The 26433-nt window shown below is 36.3% G+C and overlaps 1 protein-coding gene across 7 annotated transcripts in view; it reads left to right on the forward strand.

Moving 5' to 3' along the window:
* BIRC6 (baculoviral IAP repeat containing 6) overlaps window positions 1–26433 on the forward strand; it is a 178948-nt gene that overhangs the window by 49620 nt on the left and 102895 nt on the right. For 2 of the 7 annotated variants that reach the window (XM_083829054.1, XM_083829056.1), the window contains exons 14-35: window positions 1954–2085; window positions 2993–3124; window positions 3416–3594; window positions 4266–4396; window positions 5838–5999; window positions 6105–6236; window positions 6531–6628; window positions 7758–7905; window positions 10742–10875; window positions 11974–12120; window positions 12619–12806; window positions 13445–13759; window positions 14167–14266; window positions 14739–14953; window positions 15122–15330; window positions 15634–15980; window positions 16949–17168; window positions 18138–18271; window positions 20608–20745; window positions 21486–21613; window positions 22211–22342; window positions 24272–24487. In XM_083829054.1, the coding sequence (XP_083685180.1) occupies window positions 1954–2085; window positions 2993–3124; window positions 3416–3594; window positions 4266–4396; window positions 5838–5999; window positions 6105–6236; window positions 6531–6628; window positions 7758–7905; window positions 10742–10875; window positions 11974–12120; window positions 12619–12806; window positions 13445–13759; window positions 14167–14266; window positions 14739–14953; window positions 15122–15330; window positions 15634–15980; window positions 16949–17168; window positions 18138–18271; window positions 20608–20745; window positions 21486–21613; window positions 22211–22342; window positions 24272–24487 (3737 nt within the window). The remainder of the gene's footprint in view (window positions 1–1953; window positions 2086–2992; window positions 3125–3415; window positions 3595–4265; window positions 4397–5837; window positions 6000–6104; window positions 6237–6530; window positions 6629–7757; window positions 7906–10741; window positions 10876–11973; window positions 12121–12618; window positions 12807–13444; window positions 13760–14166; window positions 14267–14738; window positions 14954–15121; window positions 15331–15633; window positions 15981–16948; window positions 17169–18137; window positions 18272–20607; window positions 20746–21485; window positions 21614–22210; window positions 22343–24271; window positions 24488–26433) is intronic. The other 5 variants (XM_083829059.1, XM_083829060.1, XM_083829057.1 and 2 more) reach the window with 4 other exon arrangements.

Consider the following 26433-nt stretch of genomic DNA (forward strand, 5'->3'; position numbering starts at 1 on the left):
TGAGAGTGTTCATTGCATGTCCTCTTGCTCTGTCTCCTCAGGGCAGAAGGTATTCCTTTTGGTGAGGCATTAATTGGTGATCTTTATCTGGCCACCTCTTTCTGAAAAGCTTCCAGGAACTCAGTATTTCAGAGGACTCACTCTTGCTGTCAGATATTATTGATATGAAATGTGTTGGGGAGAACAGCAAACATGATAATACAAGCTCTTTTTTTCCCTTTTAATTGTAATGCTAAGTAACAGCACCCCAGTTAAACAAGGGTAACAGAGCTTTAAATTTTAAAAGGGAACATGGGCATACCAAAAATCATTGACGTGCTTTCTTAGAACTACTCACGCTGTAGCATCCCCCAGTACCTAACAAGAAAAAGGTGTTCTGGAGAGCCTCCTTATAGAAATACTATGAACTGGTATTTTTGCAAGAATAAAATACTCTAACATAGTGACTTTCTTGGAGAAAGTGTATTCTTTCAGTGTACAGGAAGGTTTAGCAGTTTTATAAGCAGTGCTAGCTGTGAGCACAGGACAACAGTCAGATGTTCTTGCTGCTTCTTCCTCTCTTTAATGCTTGAAGTAATAGCTACATTTTAATATGCAGCAGCATTTTGTTTTATCAAAGCAAAAATTAGGACAGACAGACCATGTTGCCTTTCTGTATGGAACTTACTTTGCTTGCAGCATGAATTTTAGTATTCAGTCCATTTGGTCTTGGGTCTGCAGATCTGGGTGTTGAAATTAGTCTGACAATGTTCAACTCAGATGCAAAACACTGAAGAATGGTGATTTTTTTTTTCCTTTAAGACTTGAAAAACTCTTCCAGAAGTCAACATTTCACTTCCTTACATGGAGTGTAATGGCCTTTGCTGTTCTCTGTAATGGGTATGGTGGAGAAAGCATGGAACAGGGGGCAGGGTATACATACGCAGCCTGGAAAGGGCTGGGAGATGTGAGAGTGCCTGCCAGGCAGCCTTTGCAAGGTCTCTCTTTCTTCTTGATTGGGAAGCCCCAGCGAACCAACATCCTCCTAAGTAATACTGTATTGTGGTTGTTTCCTATCTTGTGTTTTGGAAAAGGGCCATAATGACATTTGCCTTTTTTCCGTGCCCTGTTGAGTGAAGTAACAGGGTGTTGGACAGGATTTCAGTATAAGGAAAAGTAAACCTAGATGACTTATATCTGTGCTGGATATTAACCAAAATGTCCTAATCACAGCAAAAAAGAAATATTCAGAATTGTTTGGTGGCTCCTGAAAATGCATGAAATATTCAGACTGAAGTTCAGTTAACTCCCATCTCTCCCCCCATAAGGAGAGAAAGGAACTGAATTGTTAAGATAGTGAGACCTAAGGAGGATCAGTAGGGGGAGAAAATTTATTCAGTCATATTTTGTATGACAAGGCCCCTGGAGCCAGTTAACTGTGCAATGTGTAATAACAAGAAGGTCAGAGGCATAATTCTTCTGGATTGGAACTAATGGTTTTGATCTGCCACTTAATGCACTGTATATTCTTCTTGTTTATTTGCTTGCACGTCCTCTTCATCTGTGATTCATGAGAACCATTTAATTGAAAAAAGAACTGTACTCAGATGTTATCAGAATAATATACTGATGTTCAGCATGAAAAATGCAGTTATTTTCAGTTTAGTTTATCAAAATTTCAGTACTGGAATCTAAGTACTTGAGTAATCTGCAGTTGATTATTAGAAGAAAATACTTGATTGGTGTTCAAGCAAGTGGTTTACAGGTCATTCAAGGAAATGTTTTTTAACTCTTTACTGCAACTTCAGTTGCAATCTTAATATGAAAAACACACCCTTGTGTATTTGTTGTTCTTACATTAGCAGTAGCGTTTTGGGTAGAAAGCTCATGCATTTACAATTTAAGCTACTGCTTCTGTTTTTTTGTGAACCTGAAGCAATGTTGACAAATCTTACTAATGTTTTTGTTCTTCAGAAGCAGCAGTAGACAGACAGATCACATTTCCTTTATCTCCAGCTCATAATATTGAAACGGAGAGAAATGGAAAGCCAGGACCAGTTGAATTCAATGAAGAAATGCAGTATATGGATGTAGAGGAACCACAGTGTAAGTTTTACTTAAATTGTTATAGTTTGTTTAAAATAGGAGCTTTTTAAAAATTATTTTTCATTATATACTGGAATTTCTCCATAAACGTTTCTCAACCATTTGAAACATACTTATTTCTCAGCCCTGCTCAGTGTTGCCTCTCTCACTGGTCTGTTTGCTGTATGACTTCAAAGTCAAAAAAAAAATCATTGCTCTGGAGGTTTTTGGTGCTTCAAAGCAGTTTAGTATTTATTTGAATTCAGAAATAAAGTTGATTGATACGGTACCTTTCTATCTTACACTAATGCCCTATTCCAGCAGTATTTTACTTGGTTTTCTTATGTAGTTATGACAGAAGTTTACTTTGCCTGGCTTTTACAGAGATTGCCGTGGTAAACTCAGAAAAATTATAAACAGATGGTAAAGAGTTCGTAACCAATCATGTTAACTTTCAGTCATATCAGACCTGCTCTGCCTGTTTTTATTACCATTTTTATTAATGAGTGTTCTTCCACAAAATCTGCAAGAGATGCTCTGAAAGGTAATCATATTGCATCTGACTGAGGAGAGCTACTGACTCTGAACAGGAAAATTCATAGTAGGAGTGAATCAGTTCCAGAAATAAGATTCCTTTTCTTGGTCCTTTCAGCAGTCTTTCATTACACTTTTTCCTTTTATGTCCAAGTCCTTCGATGCATTTATATTATTCATATAACATACCTGAAAACATTTCGAAAACTGTCAGTTACCTTTACTGATCTCACTGGGAAAAGACTTCAAGTGAACCTAAAGTAGTTGTCAGATTTTCAATGTACAGTTTGTGTGTTTAGTGGTCAGTTTGACATTGTGTATTTTTAATGCAAAGGATGAGATTTTATAACTTAAGAATTCATAATTCAGGTCTGTATTACTCATGTTTTTAAAGGTCTTAGGTTGTGTCCATTTCTGGAGGAACATAAAGAAGATATACTCTGTGGTCCAGTATGGTTGGCTACTGGACTTGATCTGTCAGGACATGCTGGAATGTTGACACTAACAAGTCCAAAGCTTGTTAAAGGTAAAATAGTTTATTATGCTAGTCACATGAAGTATGCATGACTGAAGTGCATCTCATACTTCTGTAGCTGGACTTCGGTTTGCATTTATCTTCACATTGACAAATTTTGCTATATAACACAATAGATAATTCAATAATGAGTCACAATTTCAAACTGGTGTGAAAATACTGTAAGTAATGTAGTTGAGCTTTGCTTGTGTACACTATGAAATTGAAATCTGTTACAACTTGTCCTAGTAACCTATATAAATTCTCCTCCCTACATCCCTCTTTTCTTTTTTTCACTTCCAGGCATGGCTGGTGGCAAGTACCGCTCATTTTTAATTCATGTTAAAGCAGTGAATGACAGAGGAACAGAAGAAATCTGCAACGGTGGCATTAGGCCAGTTGTTAGAATACCATCCCTAAAACCTCAGACTAACAAGGGCCATTCCCTTGCTTCCTTGTTGGCAAAAGTTGCAGCAGGCAAGGTACTGAATAGCCAAGACATCTGTGTTAAAGTTGTAGATTTGGTATGGCTTATGTCATCTGAAAACAAAACAGCTGTTAGGGGAGTTAAGATCCATGGAAAATTATCTTCTTTTTTTTTTTTGAATTTACACTCTGTTAATGCTTTCAGGAATCAGAGTTCAACATCTTTAAGTTTTCTTCTCTAAAAGTTCAGTTGAAAAGGTCTGTTCTGCCACATTCCTATCATGAGCATATTTTAAAAAAAAACTTCTGTTTTCTTGAGTGTTTTCAGTAACTGATAAACCTCTTCCTCTTGTGAGGATTTGTATGTGTGTATTCTACTCTTGATTGTTGTAAGATTGGATAATGTGATGTGCCTCTTGTGCAAATGATTAGAATGGTTAGAAAATAGCAAATTTAACAATATTTTCAATTTACTGTTCTGTATTAAAACAGTTCACAAACAAAAATAGCCCATTTAAGTACAATAATGTACAATACTACATTTAAGCTCAAAAAATCTTGACTTTTATGACTGTGCTGTTGCTAACAAGCAGTAAATATTTCAGTACTCAAACTGAGAGATTTTACTGAGCTGTATGTGCTGTATTCTGAACAAGATACATAGTTGCAACAATCTAAGAACAGTGTGGTTCCTGAAATCTGTATATTTTTTCCCCTCAAACATCAGGAAAAACCATCTAGCAAAATTGAAGCCAGTAATTCTTCAAGAAAATCAGATAATCTTAGAGGCTGTGATTTACTTCAAGAAGTCTCTGTAACAATTCGAAGATTTAAAAAAACTTCAATTTCAAAGGAAAGGTTAGTAGGTGGTTTTTAATTCTAAGGAATATTAGCTTCAGATACAGTCCTCATGAAATACTCAGTTCTCAAAATATCTCAGTTCAAATGACAACTTGAAACAGTGATTTATGAAATGTAGATTATATAAGAAATCCAGTAAGTCATTAGTTTGAGGGCACTGTGTGGTGCAAGTTATGATAGAAAAAGAGATAATTAATTCTTAATACTGAGTGATTATTTGCCTGACTTGAAAGGCAAATGAAAGTAATACCAATTTTCTTAGTAATTTAGATAAATGATTTAGACAGACTTGTTTTTAAGTACCATCTTAGACTTTTTTTTAATAAATATCTTTGTTTTTTATTTCTACGTTTTCTCATTTCTTTCAGCATATAGTATATTATTTGTCAAAGTGTTCGGAATCAAATTCAATTATCAAATTATCACTCAAAAACTGCGTAAGGTCTCCATGGATTGATATTACAGACCTAAATATGAATAATGTAGCTTTTAATCTGTATTACCAGCTACCACGCCACAATGGTGGCACTGGCTGTAATGTAATGTAAACAAAGAGGCTGCAAGGGCAGGAAAAAAAAATAATGATGTACAACTTCAGTTACTCTGTGTCGTTTAGAAAAGTCTCTAAAATTTAATGAATTGTGTAAGAGCAAATTGACAAGATGAACAATAGTATTGCTTAGGACCGGTTTGTGTTCACCAAAGAATTCCAGGAGTATTCCAGGATGAAACAACTGAACTTCTAATGATAGTGAAATTTCTTGCCGTGGAATGCTTTAGAACATGAGGACAGGAGTACTGTAACAGAATGGTTCAGGTAACCACAGATGAGTAAGCCTCTTGGCATTACTAATCTTCCAGTACAAAATTGTGGTGAAGAACAAAATCAGTGGACAACTGGAAAATACAAGAAGAATCAACATGGCTTCTGTAAAGACAAATCTTGTTTTACAAATCTGTACACGATCTAGGTGATTTCTAAAAGGTTTCTGATTTTCCAGAAAGCCTTTGGTGATGGATTTTGTCAGAGCTATGAAATAAGAGGAGGCCCTGAATGAAGTAGCAAGAAGTCCTTTAATGCAGCAGGAAGTAAATAAGCATGAATAGTTGCCAAAGAATGTTGTAGACTATGAAAGTCTGCTTAGGTTTAGAAGTTACTAGACAAGTTAATAGGGGAAAAAATCCACCAAGGTTATTAAATATATACTGTAACCTAGGAAGCTCTCTGAGCAGAAAATAGGAATATTGGGAATGTGTGCAGGGAGGGTATCATATATGCATATACTGGTTTTAGTCTCATCTAGGCATCTTTTTTGTTTGTTTTGTTGTTGGTGTGGTGGTGGTTTTTTGCTGTTCTTAAAGTGTCTTTCAAGTTTTGTATTCTGCCTTAATGGGAGAATGGCCATGTTGGATAATTCTGTTTTTATCCCTCCCCCAGAGTTCAGCGGTGTGCCATGTTACAGTTCTCAGAATTCCATGAGAAGCTGCTCACTACTCTTTGCAAAAAGACAGATGATGGTCTGACCACAGAACATGCTCAGAGTCTTGTGCTAGATACACTTTGTTGGCTAGCAGGAGTGTATTCAAATGGACCTGGCAGGTAAGAGAGAAATTGTGTTTAAGTTAGTATAACTGTTTCTCAGTATCAGCTGTGTGTAAAAACAGTTTTATATGATTGCCTGATACATGCAACTTGTTTTTACAGCTCAAAGGAAGGAAATGACAGTTTGCTTTCTAAAACACGTAAATGCGTCTCTGATATAATACGTGTTTGTTTCTTTGAAGCTGGACGGAGCATAGCTCACAAGTGTGCACGGTTTCTTGCATTATGCATCAGGTGAGTGCCATTTCATTTAAGGTGTACGAGTTTTTTCTAAATATGTATTTAGGGGTTTTGCATGCAGTCTGAATCATATATGTTTTTGTTACTGTTTGACATTAAACGTATGAACAAGCAGTTCTACAAGATTTTCTGTTGAGGAAAAATTTGTTAGATTATGACTGCAAAGAAATCAATTTTTCAACTTCATCTAATGGTGAAGATGGCGATCTCCATCTTCATTCAGCAGATTCCATATTTTGTTCTTACTTCATTAAACGTTAATGTGTCTGGCTATGTGTTTCTTTATAGCAATGGCAGGTGTGACCCAAGTCAGCAGGGGTTTGGATCTGTCCTTCTAAAAGCTTTACTTGACAACATGCCTCTTTTGCCTGCTGCTGCAACAGGTGGTATGTATACAATGTTTGTCATCATACAAATAGAGGGTATGGTAGTTTGGCATGTTTTGTTTTACTCCCTTGTGAAATAGGAATTACATAATTGTTCAGTTAGTACTAACAGCTTATTGGAGTGGTGCGGTCAGGTGGTAGATGGTAGAATTCTAAGCAAATTAGCTTGCTTGGAGCGCTAAGGCACTGAAACTTTTAGGAGACATCATGTTAGTTTTGCAAGAATTTTCAAAGGTCTTTAGCAGCCACAAATTCTGATGGCACGAGTCTGTTACTTTGGAAGAGTAGCTAATTTATTCCACGGAGTCTGGCTATCCAAGTAACATCCAACTAGAGCAGTCCACTTCTGTTATTTCTCCACCAAAAGGACACAGACTAAATTAAATTACTTCCTGATCTGTATTGTAGTGTACTGTTAGCACTTTACTGAAGCCTTTTGAATGCTTGCTAGAATAAGAAGATGACTTTAAACACTTGTTTTTGGGGTAGTGAGGCCTGCTTTGTGTTTTTCACAGTATGATGTTGAATTGCATCTGGCATGGCATCACTAAGGGGTCTTGAAGAAGGATTATTTGCATTCCAAAATACTTATTGTGTTACTAAGGTAGAAACATTTAACATTCTGCTATTGATGATATGAAGTGTGCAGAGGAAGGAGGAGAGGAGAAGGCAGAGATTTGTGTTTTCATGCAGAACTCGTGCACAATGCTCCCAGAGTTATCTGTAAGGAGAAGTGCCTGCAACAAATACAAAATAAGGATACAGCGGCCACAAACAGGGGGAAAAGTTGAATCTGGAATGAGGCATGGCTCTGGAGGGATCAGAACCTAAAGCCTAGCATCTCAAGCGTCAAGAGCATTTTGGTTGTTGTGTTTAGTAAAAGCAGAGGACAGAAGCAATGGAAGAAATACATGCAAAATTATCTCTTGGGAATCTTAGTTTCTTCAGTTATGAACCAGCCAATGAAAAGAGTACTTCTACAAACTAATGATTACTGCAATTAAAGTCCCTCTCAAACAAAACAAAAAATACTTCATCTGTCACTTCCATTGATTATGTTTTATAGTATGCTTTTTGAGTGAAATATTCACTTCGTATTTCACCTGAAATTATTTTTGTTTTAATGCAGGATCAGTGTATTGGTATTTTGTGTTGCTGAATTATGTAAAGGATGAAGATTTGGCAGGGTGTAGTACAGCTTGCGCGTCGTTGTTAACTGCTGTGTCCCGACAGTTGCAGGATCGCCTAACACCTATGGAAGCATTACTTCAAACAAGGTATGAAGGGTTGTGGTTATTGTAAGCTTAATGAAGCCAAACATGCAAAGTGTCTAATGCCACACTCTGGCCTTCTGAAAAGGGTTGGCTGTTTAAAAGAAAACACATTTTCCAGTATTGATTTGATATAGCTCTTAGATATTAGTTTTGACTGATCAGGGGTAAAGATGAATTAAATTGCTATCTTGCAATTTACAGTGCACTTCAAATCAATGGATAATGAACGTGATGTTTGAAGTTGTGCAATCCTTGAGTTAGTATTTAATTATTTTGAGGTAAGGATTAAGAAAGTATGATCTTTTGAGTATGGGAGGGAATCAAATACACTAAATAGTTTCCCTTCTGTCACTAAATAGTTTCCCTTCTGTGTAGTGCTACATGAAACTGTGGACTATATGTAAGCTGACAATACACTTAAAGAATTGCTACGAAATGCCAGATTGCTACATGTAAAGACCTGGGGTATTTACTGGGAATGGAGGTTCTTATTCTAAATTATATAGCCATGTAATTTCTGGCTATGATGTTGCATCTTTTACATGTTGAACTGATTAGCCACGTTAACTTTGGATTTATGTGCAATATCTAAAGGAGATCTCTGGTGGTTCAGTTTTTCAGCAGTTTCCAAAGCCATATTGTGATGATCTGAACATGCTGCTGTTACACAGCTCTTTTCAATTGTGATTTATGGGCAAAACTTGTCCCCCAAGTCAAGCAAGATCCAAGGTAGAAGAGTTCTGGTAGATGTTAGTTCAGAACCTTCAGATCAGCTTAAAATTGTAGTAATCTAAATTCTTGAGAGGGGCTGTGTTTTTTTGTTTGTTTGTTGTTGTTTTTTTAAGACTATAAATACTTGATTAAGACTTGTTCTTAGGTGTTATACTTGGATCCTCATGTTCCCTACCACAGCTGTCTCCCTCTGCCTATGTCATCTCTCCTGCTGCAACTAAAGCCTGTTAATGGTTGTCCTGTCTGCCTTGATGGCAAAGAGCAGATTATTTACTTCTTGACAAATTTTGGATGTTTAGAGGATGTTTGTATCTTGATTGATCATTTTCTCCAGAACTGTTGTCATTCTTATACCATTTCCTTGAGCTGTTTTCTTTGGTGCTTGTCTTCTGTGAACTGTGGTACACAAAACTGTAAACATTATTCCAGGTGAGACCTCTGCCTTGACAGAATACTCAGCAAGCTCTTCTCTGACAGAACTTAGTGCAGTACATTTGAATTTTGATCCTTTTCTATAAAGCTCTTGTAGTCTCTTTTTAGTTTTTATCACCTGCAAATGTAATAAATCAAATTCTTTCCTTAAATCGTTCAAGTAATCGATGTTAATGGCAAGCTGACCTAATATAGTGAGTTCGTAATTCTGAAATGTAAAACAGACTGTGAAGGTGCCCTACTGAATTTTGTCTTTGAGCATTTGCTTATTTCATGTCACCACTTGACTCTGGCATATTTTCTTGCTACAGCAAAAATGTTAGTCCTGCTAGATGTGCTTTATGTGCTGTTTTTAATACATGCTTGCAAAGAGCAACTTAGATTGATCTAATGTGGTGTTCTTTGGCTAAATTTGTCATTTTAAGTCTGCTGTCTTGTAGGTGTCAGGTGTCTTGTAGTATATCTGGGGGAATATATATTAAATAGACTTATTTGTAATTCCTTGATTTTCTTTTCACTCTTTTTGAAGTTCGGTAGCAATTATTGCCCTTTAATAAAAACTTTGTTTTCTGACTATTTACAATCTTAGCATTGAGCCCAGCCAGCAGGGAAGCATTTTAACATTCATAGTCTAGAACTTGTCCTATCCTGCTGGTGTGGTAGTATTCATGTAATCATTATCGTTCTGTGACTTCTTGATCAAAAAAGACATTTGAACTTTGCAGCCTTCTCAGCATTACCAACTATTACCTTTCCTTGCCTGCCATACAAGAGAAACTTTTCCGAGGCAGGGGGAGAACAGGGGAGGGAGAAACTTGTTGTCGCTGCTGGTGTGTTTATGCAAATATTTCCAACTTGTTCTGGCTATTGCCAGTTGTCAAATTACGAAGTCTTGTGTGTTTCTCATTTTTGTCCCTATAGAGATGTGGTCTTTTTTCTACTCCTGCGTAACAATTTGTCCTGATTTCCATTTTTTGCTCCTCTTTTCAGTTGTTTGTAGTAGGTATTGGTAAAAAAAATAATAACAACAAAATGCCAGTTTTGTTACTACTTTGGATTTTCCTTTTTTCTTGGCATATAAAAGCCTGATTGGTTTGCAGCCATCTTGTTACCTGAACAATTGTCTGTTTTTTTCCCTACAGTACTGCCAGAGTAAGGAGTAATGAGATTTTCTGCTGCTGAGATATTTAAAGTACTGGCAAGTGTTAATTGATATCACTAGCAGCATTTCCCCTTTTGTTCTAACTTCAGCTGGAAGAACAGGCTGCGTTGGAATTTGTTTTGCAGTTCTGGAAAACTTCATTTTTATTGACTTCAGATAAATGGCTGATTTACCACGTGCAGGCATGCATATTGCTGTGGCTAACTAAGTTTGTAATTCTAGTTTTCGTGTCTGTGTGTGATTATATGTCATGTTTTCAGGACAGTATTAGATCTCCAAAACTAGTTAGTAACAGTGAGTTACTTAGCATCATAAGCTGTATGAAAAGGTCATCTAATAAGTGATTTTAATGAAATATTAGTAAATGGTAATTATTAAGATAAATCAGTTGAATGAAAAGAGTGGTTTGCAATATAGTAAGTTCTATGTGAACTACTTGGCCTTTTTCTGTAAATAATTTTATATAAAATTCTTATTCTTTAAATAGTGCTGTTTGTCTTATTCTGTTTGCAGATACGGATTATATAGTTCACCTTTTGATCCAGTTCTGTTTGATTTGGAAATAAGTGGATCTTCTTGTAAAAATGTATACAACAGCAGCATTGGAGTACAGTCAGATGAAATTGATTTGTCTGATGTTCTATCAGGTACATATGTTTAACAGTAACGTATCTGTGGAAAAATTAGTAACTGTCTCTCTTGTACTGATTATTTTAGGTAAGATATGTTTTTATACTTCCACTGTGTTTTATAGCTGTACACAATGAAGTTCTTAAGAGATCTCTTGAAGCAAGAGAATCTTTTATTTCCTATGGCTCTCAGAACAAGAAAAAAAGCCTTTTTCTGGAATAGGTGTTTTTCTTTTCCTGTAGAAGCGCTAAGAAAAGGCAAGATATTAAACAGAAAGGCTGCCATCATTTACTGTGTCAGAGTCACCAAGGGAAGCATTTGTCACTTCTATTGAGCAGCTTGTCTGAGATATCTATTATTATTCATTTAGACTTGTAACCATCCCCTGGCAGAGAAACATAAATGGATTTTATCAGAACTTGGGAAGCTTCCAGGTGGCTTCTTTCTACTTAAAATATTACAGATTTAATTAGACGTTTTTCTGTTTCAGAGGCATTAAAGTGTCTTAAATATTCTCGTATCTGTCCTCTCAGGTTAGTTCATAAGTGAAACTTTAGGCCATGCAATGTCCTAAGAGTAAGATGCTTTTTACCTCTTAGGAAATTCTTTTCATAGCAAACATATTTCATCAATCGTAGCGATTCCTTTCCTTTTCTTGTCCACCTTCTTCCCACCACTGTTAGTATATTGAATAATAGTCTAGATTTTTTACTAACTTGGTGTATGATCCTTGTCAGTCTGTTACTTTTTCTCTCTTCCTTTCCCGTAATTTCAGTGTATTTTTGCAAAGTTAACTCTCTGTTAGCGTAGAAAGAATAAACCGCCAGTATATAATTTATTTCTGGCATTAAGAAAGTTACATTTTACACTGTGCTTTTGCTATCACATTTGATAATTGGACTTAAGACAGTCTGTTCAGATTTGGCAACACTGTCCGTTTTAAAATATACTCCCATTTATATTGTGGATGTGACAGTGTTAAGGTGTTTGTTCCACAACATGAAGTAATAAAATCTATGGATTATATTTAGTTGTCCCTTTCAGCTCTTTGGGATTTGTAATGTTGTTACCAAGAAAATATTAGATGATAGTGCAGATACCTACTTCTCTTTCAGGAAATGGGAAAATAAGTAGCTGTGCAGCTGCTGAAGGTAGTTTTACCTCCCTTACTGGGCTTCTGGAAGTTGAACCTCTGCACTTTACCTGCGTTTCAACAAGTGATGGAACTAGAATAGAAAGGGACGATGCAAGTACGTTTACTGGTATATACAATTTTTCATTTTTTCTACTTAGCATAATTCTACAATGTGATAATTTTAATTGGACATAATGAGCACTGTTTGTCAAATGGATTTGTCTGAAGTATTGAAATATTTTAAAAAATAATTTGTATGTCAATTTCTTCATAGAGTTTAACAAACTAGATTTCAGATTTATGAATTGGAATGAATTTGTTTCTGTCGGTGAGTGAGTATAATCTACAAACATGCATGTTTACCTTGTAGCCTAATGTGGCAAAAACATTCCAGGGCTTTAGGTGGCTCTCTATAATGAAAATGTTGCATGTATACTGAATGTATAATCTATAAACCATATGCTTTGTAATTCAAGATGATAATACTTTGTTGGAAAAAGTCGATAGACATGATACTTATCTTGTTTTTACATTGCTCTCAACAATTAAGGAATTAAAGGTGGTTTTTATCATTTCTGTTCTACATAAATGTTTGTTTGTTTGTTTTTTGTTTGTTTCATGCCAGTGAGTACCTTTGGGGTTACCCCAGCAGTTGGTGGTCTCTCATCTGGAACGGTTGGGGAAGCCTCGACAGCACTGAGTTCGGCAGCCCAGGTAGCTTTGCAGTCTCTCTCTCATGCAATGGCCTCAGCCGAGCAACAGCTCCAGGTGCTGCAAGAGAAACAGCAGCAGCTTTTGAAGCTTCAGCAACAGGTTGGAGGCTACTTGGCTATTTTTTAATGCTGTCTCTAAACTTCAAAAGCTGAGGAAAATAGTTGCAGAGCTAGTCACTTTTTTTCTTTTCTTTTTTTTTTTTTCCTTCTTTTTCCTCTTTTTCCATAGTGTATTTGAGGAATGAGCAGCTCTGGACTGAACATCCACACTCGTTAAGCAAAATGATGAGTCTCCCATGCTGCTTCAGTCTTTCAGACTTGTTTTTTGTATATTTTGAGGATGGGTGGGGGAATTTGTTATCAAAACTAAATCTTAATACGTAAGAGCATCAATCTGTGAAACTGAGAAAGACCACTGAAATGAAAGACAGAGTTGCAGATGTGGGGAAATAAATGATAAACCTATTATTATAATGCAGTTTGTGTTGACGCTGTGACTCTTCTGGTGTTGTTGTATTTTATTGTTATTATTATTTGATTACTCCTGTTCCTCAGCAAGGGAGGTCAAGTTGAATACAGTTTTATTTTTCAGCTTGTAGTAGACAGCTAGCGTGCCGATGTTGAAGGTGTGGAATTCTTAAATCTAGCTCAATGCAAACTGAACTCGTATTTCAATATTACTCCTGTGTTCACAAACAGAATTGTTTGCTACATACACTGTTTCCATTTTTCCCACAGAAAGCTAAGCTGGAAGCAAAACTGCATCAGACAACAGCAGCAGCGGCGGCGGCAGCATCAGCAGTTGGTCCTGTTCACAACTCTGTGCCTTCTAATCCAGTAGCAGCCCCAGGGTTCTTCATTCATCCTTCAGATGTCATTCCACCAACACCGAAAACAACTCCTCTTTTCATGACTCCTCCCTTGACTCCACCTAATGAGGCAGTTTCTGCTGTTATTAGTGCAGAGCTTGCTCAGCTTTTCCCTGGTTCAGTCATTGATCCCCCAACAGTTAACCTCGCTGCACATAACAAAAATACAAGCAAGACTAGAACGGTAATTGTTTTCATTTGCTTTTTATGGAAATGTGGTGATATTAGCCATCTAACTAATTTGTACTCGAGTGCTAGTAAATCTGTTTATTTGGATGAGGTGTGAAAACTACATAACTGAGTTTAGACGGTATGAAAAGAAAGACTTTCTGAAACTGAGATAAGGTTATCACTCCAATGGTTTCTTTAAACTGGAACTAGCTCAACTGTATAATGAGCTATAAATATTCTAAACCTGGTAGTTAATGTATTTTGATGGTGCATGGTCAAATATAAATGTAGTATAGGTGTTGTCAGAAATTGGACATCTTTAAATCTTGAGGTTTTCCTAGAGTTTCTTCTAAAGAATAGGTTATTATAAATCTGTAGCCTTTAATGACTTAATTTTACTGTTGTTTTTCCCCTTCTCAGAATCCACTTGGATCTGGTCTTGCTCTTGCAATATCTCATGCTTCACATTTTCTTCAACCTCCACCTCATCAGTCAATTATTATAGAGCGAATGCATTCAGGTAAATAATAATAATAATAATAATTTTGACACATTTTCTATTAAGTATTTTTCAGGGTCTTTTGTGAGTTGCTTAGCTGCAGTTTCACTTGGCTTTCTAAAGAAAAGATATGTTTGAGTTTGCATTTCCATTGCATCCAGAAGTTTAAGCCCCAACTTCAGTAATGTTCACCAAGTTTGAAAAATCCTTGGGGAGGAGGGAGAGGTGTGCAGAAGGGACAGTGTATGTTGGGACTCGAGACAGAGCATAGATTCTGAAGTAATGCATAAAAGACTTAACACTGTACATTAATTTGAATCCCAGATTTTCTTTTCAATGGGTGCAAGCTGTGCTGGGAGATTTTGAAACTGTACAGCTATTTCAAACCTCAAATAAACACTTTTTTGACAATATACAAACAGAAATTTTGTTGTTTGAGGAGTAATATCTCTCACTGATTAAAGTGCACTGGTATCCTGTCCTTTTTCTCTAGGAGCAAGAAGATTTGTGACCTTAGATTTTGGAAGACCTATATTACTGACAGATGTATTGATTCCCACATGTGGAGACTTGGCTTCTTTGTCAATTGACATCTGGACTTTAGGAGAAGAAGTGGATGGAAGGCGGCTGGTAGTGGCTACTGACATTAGCACACACTCACTTATTTTACATGACTTGTTGCCCCCGCCAGTTTGCAGGTTTATGAAGGTAAGAGGAGATGGACTGTACAATGTCTTATTTAAACTCTTGATTTTCGTTACTTTGTGAACTTTCTTTGAAGTTCTCTTCAGATCAAACTTAGCTGCCTACACATGAATTCTTGATTTAGTGTATATTTTGCCTGTTTTGTAACAATACTGCTGTATTCTTTTTCAGATCACTGTTATTGGTCGATATGGTAGCACAAATGCTAGAGCAAAAATTCCATTGGGATTTTATTATGGCCATACCTATATCCTGCCCTTTGAAAATGAGCTGAAACTAATGCATGATCCCCTCAGAGGAGAAGGTGAAGCTGCAAATCAGCCAGAAATTGACCAACATTTAGCAATGATGGTTGCATTGCAAGAAGACATACAGTGCAGGTTAGAAGAAAAAAAAATGCATATTTACTAGTTATTTTAGCTTAAAACACTGGAATATCAGAAGTTTCTTTCATAAGTATTTTTTCTTCCTGTGTTATTACTCAGTTAAAATTAAACTGTTGTTGAGTTGTTATAGTGAGCATCTTCATACTATTAAAAAAGACTACACTGTATTTTTTTTTCTTATATCTGTTTCAGTAATGTGTTCAAAATGGACCAGAAGTCATCTTCTGGCAAGGTGACTGTCAAGTATATTGCTGCTTACGAACGTCTATTATATTGTGTTGGAATGTTTCCTTTTAGGTACAATTTGGCCTGCCATCGGTTAGAAATCCTTCTGCAGAGTATTGACCTGCCACCACTCAATAGTGCTAACAATGCCCAGTACTTTTTACGAAAGCCAGACAAGGCAGTAGAAGAAGATAGCAGAGTATTTTCTGCTTACCAGGACTGCATTCAGCTACAGCTTCAACTCAATTTGGCTCACCATGCTGTTCAGAGGCTCAGAGTAGCTTTAGGTGCAAGCAGGAAAACGCTGAAGGAACAATCTGATCCAAAAGAGTTGATTCAGATGTCATCTACGGAACAGTTGCGCACCATCATTAGATACTTACTGGATACTTTGCTTAGTTTGCTTCATTCTTCCAATGGTAAGTATTTTTTCAGATTTCAAAGCTTTTGTCATGTTTGTGGAAACAATTTATAAGTGTTGCTTTTTCTGAATCTGTATGTTCCCACTATAAAGCTTTTAAACTGTATTCTGTTATGTTTTACTATGAGTTTAGTAGCTGGTAATATGCAGTGCAGGGCTTGACCAATTGCACCAAGCTGACCTAACTAACCACTTCCTACTTCAAAAAAGGATGGGACAGGGTATCAAGTTCCTTCTCCCTTTTCCATAGTCCTAGCTGCATTTTCCTTTGTTCAGATACCATTTGATAGTGACACCATCTTGTGGGCTGATTCAGTTTGTTGAAGACTGCCCAGGCACAATATTCATGTAGATAGAATGAGCTTGTGGAAGATCCTGGAACCAGATTAGGCAGTTAAAAGTGGGCAACAGAGGCAGAGAGAACTTCTTTGGAAAAAAATCATAAAATCAATATCTGTGCTCAGTTGTTGATTTTTTAATATCTAGATATCCAGTAAGGATTGTTATTTCCTAAACTCGCCATTGAAAGTGTTCTTGGAGAATCAAAATTGAAAAGTCTGAGTAGGAGTGGTGAATCTAAAAAAAAAAAAATTTTTAAAATAGTATTTGCGGAACATTGTTCTCTAAATAGGCAGGTGTGTCTATCTTGTAATCTTCTGTGCCAGTTTGTTCTTAAGCGTAATGATGGTTTGGTTTTTGCTTTGTATAGATTCCATGGAGATATTTGATGCGCTAACATGAAATTGATATGGTTTTGACCAAACGGACTGATCTTTATGGGTTACCTGCAAATTACCATCTCCCCATCTGTTCCTCTCTCTTCCTGCTTTCCCATGTCAATTAGTCTAATTATAATAGTTTTTAAAACTTCCTACAAACTTTTTCTTCTTGTCTTGAAGCCAAAGTAGTTATAATGGCATCATTCTCTCTCCTTAAACATGGTTGCTTATTCTCTTTTATTAAAAGGACACTCTGTTCCTGTGGTTCTACAAAGTACTTTTCATGCTCAAGCTTGTGAAGAATTATTTAAACACTTATGTATCAGTGGAACCCCCAAAATACGTTTGCATACTGGCCTTCTACTTGTTCAGCTTTGTGGAGGAGAAAGGTGGTGGGGTCAGTTTCTCTCGAACGTATTGCAGGAATTATACAATTCAGAGCAACTTCTCATATTCCCACAAGACAGGTAAGGTATAAGCTTATATTGATATGTCACCTGTGAATCACTTGTAAATAATTCCATGGTTCGTAACTTAACATTTCAATTGGCAAAAATGTGGCTAAATAATACTTACCTGTTTATTCCACTGATGTAAGAAGTAGTTCCAAAAAAGCACTGCAAATGACATTTGTCTGTTTGTAGTTATTTATTTTGCATGTATTCGGTACTTGCACCGCAATAAGTTGCTCTTTTCCTCACTTAGAAGTGAATTGGAAGACACTTCTGGTGCTCTTCACATACCTACCAGGATTGCTTTCCAGTGTCAAAAATTGCCTTCTGCTTTATCAGGCTTGAATACACTCTCACCACAGAGCTGTTCTTCCTTCTTCCAATGCATTTGGAAGTAGAAATGAGACTGAAAAGCACACTACTTGCGTCTAATATAGAAGTTGTCTGAGATATGAGCAAACAAGCGTAGAGCTGAGTACTAGGTGTTAGGATGTGTGGATCATTTCAGATTATTGAATGAGATACTTGATATTCTAAACATCCCTCTGTTATTTTAATCTGACATATTTGCTGTTCTGTGGCTTTCTGCCTTCTTTGGACTGTAACATTTACATTGTCATACTTCTAAATGGATTAATTCAACGTTATGAGAGTACATGTATTGAATTCTCTACTCCTGCTATTCAGCATATCATATGTAATAGGAAATAAAACAGATAAGCTCTTGTTTCAGATGTACAGAATGGGATGTTCTGCAAGTAACTACTGACCTCTTCAGGGTAAAACAGAAAACATATAACAAAATACTGCACTATCTCTATGACAATAGATCTTGAAATCTAGTCCACTTGCTGGGCCACAGTGCTGGTTTCTGTAGCAATCTGCTTGAAAGCCTAGGGGAATACGCTTCTAGAAGGGGCGTTTCATAATATTACTGAAACTGGAGAGAAAATGAAATCTTAAATACTTAAATTTTATTTTTAGGGTCTTCATGTTGCTTTCCTGCATTGGCCAAAGATCTCTTAGTAACAGTGGTGTTTTAGAAAGTTTACTTAATCTCCTGGATAACCTGCTTTCACCACTGCAACCTCATTTACCTGCGCACAGAAGAACTGAAGGTAGGCCTCTAATTTGGGAAACTGTAGCTTCATATTCATTATAAGCTAGAAAACTGGAAGACTAGCTCACAGTTTTTGGTGTATTAAAAGAAGAGATTGGTTTTGTTTATTATATTTTTGAAACACAGATGTCTTTTAAAATATGCTCAAATTTCTTGTTCTGTAGGTACTAAGAGATACTCTTTTCCCTTGTTTAAATGTGAACAAAGTCTATTTGGTTGCTTTCAATTCAGCTAGGAAGCTTTGAAGTTTCAGCCAAGTGGGAGGAACATCCAAGGTGTAGACAGCTCTAATGACTCCAGCAAATGACTTCGGAATTTAGTATTTTGGAAAGAAGCGTCTGTTTTTGTTCATAAGACCTTTTCTAAGTTTCAGCTTTTGAAGTGAAATGCAGCTATGAAGACAGACTTGAAACCATCCTTATGGTTTCTGCAAACTACATTTTTTTTGTCATTGTTGTAACCACAAGAAATTTACATTTTCTTAACACTAAAAAAAAAAAAGAACCTGACATTATATTCTCCAAACTTGATTTTTTGAAGTGCTTTCTTAACCACTCGAAGTTTGTAGAAAATGCTTGATCAAATTCTACTTCATCAGTTCTGTACATGTAGCAGAACATTGTAGAAGATACGCTACTTAAAATTCGTAGCATTACGAAGTTGGTAAATGCCAGCTGAGACTCTGTCCTTACTTTTTATCTTGTCTCCTGACGTAAACAAGCCTCAAGCTGGTGTCAGAAGCTGTCCTATTGCTTCCCCTTGGTCTACCATGTACTTTCTCAGTCTTGGCCATATCCTGCTATAGTCTCTTAATGAGTCTGAGGCAAATCCAAGCTTACATCTCCTCTACCTCTGTTTGCACTCTCCCCACAGCTGCCAATTCCTTTCATAGCTCTTGCCTTACTAGTTGTCCTCACGGAGGACTTTAGGAAGCAGAAGTAACTGATACTTCAGAACTTTATTTGCTGGTCTTCCAGCTTCCTTCCTCCTGGACAGTACAGGTGAGTACTAGGGCACTATTATGTGTAATGGAAGCATCAGGTATGGCAGAAGAAAATCCTATTTGAGAACTACCATGCATAACTAAGGGCAAAGGGGTGAAAACTTACTGGGGAAAAAGTCAGAAAACGAAAATCAGAGCAAGAAGTGAGCATTATGAATGGAGAGAATTTGGAAGACTTGAGACAGAGGTGGGATATGGAATTGTCTGCAGTTGTTGTTGAGGTCGTGTTATGGGAAGGCCTACTGTTCCTCTGCCCACCTGAGGTGGGCTGTTTTTGGCCAGCATGGATAGGAGACTGGAGTAAACAGTCAGGGCCTACATCCTCTTGCTTGGGCTGCCAGCAACTAGGTGTGATTTTGGACAAGTTGTTTTTATGCCTTAGTTTTCTTCTTTGAGCTGAAATTAATAATCATTTGAGTTGATTAAAGCTTTTTTGAGGTCAGTGGATGAAAAGTATAGTGTAGCTAAACATGGCTCAGCACTGTGCACAGATATGAAAATGGGTATGTAACCTCTAGTACTGTTGAGTTTGCTCTATTGATACTGTGTGAAAGAATGCAATTTGCTTAATGACAGTGTTCCAGTGGTCATTAATTGTAGGTTTCTGGTTGGTATTGAGTACTCATAAGTTCACTTTAGAACCGTTCATTTAGATTTAATCATGCACACACAAATTTTTCTTGCATGATGTGTAAGATATTTTTTTTTTTCTTCTGCCTGTACAAAACCACTGAATTTAAAGTGTGAGACTGAAATAACAGTAACTAGCAGTAACTAGCTATTAGTACCACCCGCATGGTTTATCTAATCTGAACTCAATGTTGGCTTTCCTGAAATTTGTTTGAATGGCTACATGAAAATACACTATAAAGGAGTAATAATGAAGCTATCTGAGTGCAAGGCTTGTTGGAGCCTTGGGTGATGGGAGGAATTTCATACTATGGATTAAGTCACATCTTATTTATGTGCTTTTATGCAAGCAGCTGTCATTCTGCATTTGATATTTAGGAAATTCAGGCATATAATTTTAGTCTTCTTTTTAAATGCCACTTGATTTCTACCTGTAACAGTAGAGGTGAAGCTTTTTACTTCTGACTTGATCAGCCTAAAAGAACTGTGATATTTGCTTTTGTGCCTCAACGCTACACCAAATGTTTGATTTCTTGTCATATTTATGAGTGCTCAGCGTCTTATCCTTGATATAAAAAAGGCATCTTTGTGGCCTAGTGAAATGTGTGCTGTGTAATTCCTGTCATGATTTTTTATTTTATTTTTTATGTTCTTATGGCTTCCAAACTTTATTAAGGCACTCAAATCTATTTCTTTTTAAGGAGTGTTAGATATTCCCATGATCAGCTGGGTTGTAATGCTGGTGTCCAGACTACTGGATTATGTAGCTACTGTTGAAGATGAAGCAGCCACAGCCAAGAAACCTTTGAATGGAAAAGAGAGGGAACGTTTTTTGACAGGTAGGCGATATTATTTTTAATTAAATGTCAAAGCTTGTTTCTGTGACTGTTTTGGAGCTGTTCAAATACTTAAAATATATTTTGAGCTCATTTAAAAAATGTGATTTTTAAAGCAAATATTGTGATTGTTTTATTTTCACTGTTGTTTGCTTCTTCACCTGCTTTTTTCCTTAGAAATATGTCTCTCTTTTTTTAAAGGATAATTACAAATTTGATTTGATTTTGTGAAATGTCTGTATATTGTTCTGTGACTCCTGTACCAGGCAGTTGAGAGTATACCATGTTAAAACCATATTTGTATTGTGAGGAATTGCAGTAGTATGACTTTGTTACCTGTTCTGGTGTTTGTTGTGGTATATGTACCTTTTAAATGCATAGTTTTTTTTAGTAGTGGTTTTATTTTTTTGAGTGGGATAGCTATTATTTTATTTGAGCAGCTTTTCTAAGAATCAAACCTGGAAAGCTTTTGTGTTACTAAGGCTGTTCAGGCATTTTTAGTTAGGACAGTCTTTCTTATCTCCTTATGTTTTAAAAATAACAAAAGTAAACATTTTAAAATTACGCAGAAATATCACCATATGTAAGTAGAGTTGCATTTCACTAAGAATTTTATTTGACTTGTTTCTTTAATATTTATTGTATAGAGATGCCAACCCTTGCCATATAAATGTTCTTCTGTAGAGTTAAATGAGTTTTAACAATACTGATTACTATCTTTTTTTCTTTTTTTTTTCCATTAGGAAACCAATGGAGTTTTATAAATAATAGCCTTCACACTCAGAGTCTGAGCAGATCTACTAAAGGCAACAGTAGCCTGGATAGACTGTATTCCCGAAAGATTAGAAAACAGCTTGTGCATCATAAACAGGTGACTTCTGGCACGGTAGTGGCTATTTTCACAGAAAATTCTGTATAGCTTGTCTCATTTTCTGAGAGAACAGCTTTGGCATTGGGACTCATTCAGCCTTGCTTTTGCATAGTCTGATTCTGGAGCTAAAGGCTGCCTATCTTCTTTGATATTTGTCTCAAACTGTGGGGCATGGCATCTGCTGAAAGAACAAATGTTGAAATGTACTGTTGCGTTCTGGGACCCATATTGGGTAATAAATATAATTTACTTTTTAGGTAGGTCTGGGTACATCGAAGTACAAGCTCCTAAGCTGTGATTTAACAGCTGGCAATGCTTAAGAGACAGCGATTTCATTTCTAAATGCAACCATGCTGGTTTTATGACCCTGGGCATGTATGTCTTGAGCTCCTTTAAAATTAGTTTTTTTCTTAAACTTCATCTGTTCTGTGTCTGCTAGTGGCCCCTAAAGGTGTCTCAGTTAAAGATGTGTATAGAGTATCTTTAAAAGGCTCAAGTTACAGTTTGAACTGAAGATTACTATCATATGAAAATACTGATCCTTTTAACATCTTATTGCTTAAATTTTCATTTTTTCCTATTAACATTTTCTTTTAGCAACTTAACTTATTAAAAGCAAAGCAGAAGGCTTTGGTGGAACAGATGGAAAAAGAGAAAATACAAAGCAACAAAGGATCATCATACAAACTTTTAGTAGAACAGGCAAAACTAAAGCAGGCCACTTCAAAGGTATGATGCTCTGAAACTGTAATTGACTTCCTGTCCTATGTGTGAAAAGATCCGTTCCTGCAAAGTCATTTTTGTCCTATGTTGACCTTACTTTTAGAAAGTGTTTCACCATGGCTGCTATCAAGGATATTCTGAGGTTGAATACAGCAGCCATGTGGAAATTTCTTGCCTTGGGAAAAATATTTACCCTTCAACAGGGTTTTTTTCTTTTTTTTTTAAGTGGTCATAGCCAAAATGACCAGTAATCCTGCAGCTTTGGGAATGCTAGTCTTACCTTTAAACTTTAGATAACGTATACCAAGAGAAATGTAAATTAATATTTTATACAGCTAACCCTTATACGTGGTGCTCTTCCAGATGCTGACCTGGTTGAGTAAGGAGAAAATAATCCTGCCATCTGAGTGACTCCCCAGACTAAGAAATACAACTTTTGAGAATGTTTTCTGAGCTTCCTAAAAGTATTTATCATGTAGATTGTGGCATATTGCAGTAAGCTCCAGACTTACTGAGAGTGGGTATCATAGTAAAGAACTATTTTGAACATGAGATGAGATGCAGAAATTCAGGGATCTCTGGAGATGGCAGCACAAACATATCAAGGAATACAAAAAAGTGCAAATCTTTCTAGCTACCAAAATTAAGTATCTCTTTAAATATTTCCTGTGTAGTTCCAGAAGTACTAATGTCTGTTTGAATGACTGAGAGTAGGACTGTGGAATGACATAATGGAACAGTGGGCCTTAAAGGCATTCTGAAGAAAAATCTTACAAAAATTTCCAGTAACTGTGAAAAAGCAACCTAGAAATTTAAGCACTAGTATAAAAATGAAGCCTTAAGTTTTCACCAACTCTGCTTGTCACGAGCTGTTCTTTCCTGTTCTATCTTCTGCTTTATTCCAGCAGGTTATACGGGGGGGGGCTATTTCAACAGCTCTGCTCCAGCAGTGGCCCCCTTGAGACATCTTTTAATGACTCACTGGCTGAAATATGCTGTCTAGCTATATAAGTTTCACTTTATAGCAACCTCGTTGCATCCAAAAATGCATGTTGAACTAAAGAGTTTCCCCTTGAAATTTCTTAACATCTAGTTATGGTATTACTCTACGCTGGATAGTTGGCATTTCATGCATTTTTTTACTATTTTGCCTACTAATCACTTCCAGTTATGACATGGTGTGAGTAACCTAAAACATTTACTGCATTTTGGAGAAAGCTGAAGCCTTTGTCTTGGTTAATAGTTTTTTCTCTGGTCTATTTCAGTATCTAGTACTTAAGTGAGACTGTAAGAGGCCTTTGCATTATCTAATTTTACGCTGCTTTTGTAGCTGATAACAGTGAACTGCTGGAGTGCCCTGGGTGGGCGCTAAAATTAATAAAAGCACCTTCTTTCCTCCACTGAATTTATAGACACTCGGTCACATAGGTTGTAGTTTAAAGCCCTGATCAAGTATTGGATTAATTTGACTTGTGGTGTTTGTTGGATGCTTTATATCTTGCAACTATTAAAAATTATAAAAATTGCCAATGATTTATCTAATGTGAAGAACTGAAAGTCAGCATTCTTGTAGGGATAAATTTCCATATTAACTATTTTCTGTCTGCCGTTCACTTCCTGCTCACAGTAGTTTTATATGCAGGTGTGGAAACAAGAAAGGGATTTCTAAAATACATGTTCTTGATATGTTTTATGGCAAACATAAAGGCTTAATTGGCACTTGTGTGGAACTGAATAACCTGGTTATTGCTCTGTTACCTGAGACAACATTCTGCCAAAACAAATTTCTGCCAGTAAAACCTTAATTCCATTTCAGATTCACAAATATTCTTAGACTCTCCTTTACTGTTATTGCTGCCTCAGATTTTTGCTCGGAGAAGATCCAGAGCTTAGTCTTAAAATGTGTAACTGCTGTTTCAAATTTAATTTCTACAGCACTTCAAGGATTTAATACGTTTACGTCGGACTGCAGAATGGCCTCGTTCTACTTTAGATACTGAAGTATCAACAACAAAAGAAACTCCAGAAATTGAACCACTTCCCTTTACACTGGCACATGAACGTTGTATTTCTGTAGTGCAGAAGCTGGCACTCTTTCTCCTGTCAATGGATTTTACTTGTCATGCAGATTTACTTCTGTTTGTTTGTAAGGTAAACAGAACATGGAATATCATTCTAAAGTTGCAGTGGAAACCACATTTCTGTCACTGCTTTTTTGCTTGCTTGCTGGTAAAAAATCAGCTGTAGCAGTGAAATTTCTAGTAATTTGTGGTGAGGTAGTTTTTCCTGATCTGTCACTTTTTGTGTAATTTACAAAATGATGGCTTCAAAATGGCCTAGAAAGACTTAACTTTAAAAAAAAATATTTTTGTGTAAGTACATTTGTAAAGTTCTAACATTTCAACCTAGTAAAAATATCTGATTTACTTGTTTAAAAAAATTATGGAAATGAAAACTATTACTTATCTTCATGGTATTAAACATGAATAAGCAGCAAGCACATGACCATCTTGTTAGCACTCCATTAGTCAGTTGAAAGTATTTTCCTTTAACCTGAATTCAGGATTCTGAGTCTCAATAGCAGTTGTTTGTTTCATTGATAGTTGTGGGAGTTTTTCTATACGGTTTGGGGGCAATTCTTTCTGCTTATTTATAATGATTTTGCATGAAGTTGTCTGTAAGAACACGCTTGCAACTTTGACTTCAGCTGTAGAAATGTGTAATTTCTGAAGGATGCCTAAAAATCTTTATTGTAGCTCCCATTAAGGAAATTAGCGTTGTTTTTAAAGTGTACTGTGAATGGTGGGGATCTTTAAGTGAAGCTTCTTATGTACTACGTTTGTTTCCTGCTTGTTTCTCGATGCTTTCCAACGATTTTCTGGGATTTTATAATCCCAGATTGGGGTTGACATAAGTATATAAAAGTTTTGTGTTACATCTTGCTAGTTGGATGTGCTTACATGGCACCTTTCTTTTTTTTTCCTTCTGAAAAACAAATGCAATTAGTCAGGTCTTGGCAAAAAAATCTTTTCTTTCTTACTGGATTATCAATAGTAACTATAACAGAATATCTGTCCAGACCAGTGGTCTTTCTATCTTTATTTATGGATCTCAGCTTTTAGGTAGCAGTATGCAAAATCTTTCTTTTTTGCGAATTCAGAGAAATTAAACATGGTCTGTGAGCTAGATTTCTTGTGCATTGCTTTTTGAAACGTGCAGCCTTCCAGTTTCCTTCAATTCTCCTTCCATCTGGAGAGTGGATTTGAGCAGTGTTTGCTCGTATTGCTCTTTCTACCGTCTCATCTTCTCTATTGTGTAAGTTTCCACTAACACGAGTCAATTATTCAGATTTTGGTATTCAGAAGGCTGATTTGACTACTAAAAAACACATTTTTCAAGAGAAAAAGTTTTGTAATTGTGAGCATTTTCTGCATACACTTTTGGGGGTTGCTTTTTTTTTTTTTAATCCTCTTCAGCCTCAAGAAAAAAATCCTGGCTGGTTTTAAGAATTACATCTTTAACTTAGCTCCTGCTATCTTTTAGAAGATGGAGTATGGTTATCACAGGGTAAATGTCCTACAGACTGGTTATCAAAGGGTAAATTTCCTACTGAAAAAGCTAAAGAAACCTCAAAAAAAAAAAAAAAAAGGCAGTTCTGGGACTTGGCCTAGAATCTTACAGCTAAAAGGCAACTGACTTTGGATCACAATTCCAAGGTGAAGAAATATGAACTTTTTCTTGATCTTTTTTGCATGTAACGTGAGGACGATGTTGGTCAAATAACCAAAAATCAAGTCTGCTTTCCACCATTTGTCCATAGGAGCTGTTAATGTGGAATGGAAAACTCTTTTTTTATCTTTTTAGCAAACCCAGATATTGCCTCCTATAGACAAGAGTCTTGGTGAACATGTTGGCCTCCTGCTGTGGAATGGGAGGTCTGTGCAGATAATTCTTTCTTACCTCATGCAGTTACTGAGGCTGAACTCCGATTTATTCATGACCTAACAAAAAATAGGTTGTAATAAGTAAGAAAAAGTTGAGGTCAGTTAAATGCCACATTCTATATCCAGTTCAATCCTGTAGCAGTATAATTACTA

This window comes from Anser anser (genome assembly GCF_964211835.1).
Source record: "Anser anser genome assembly, chromosome: 3".
Taxonomy (NCBI): Eukaryota; Metazoa; Chordata; class Aves; order Anseriformes; family Anatidae; genus Anser; species Anser anser.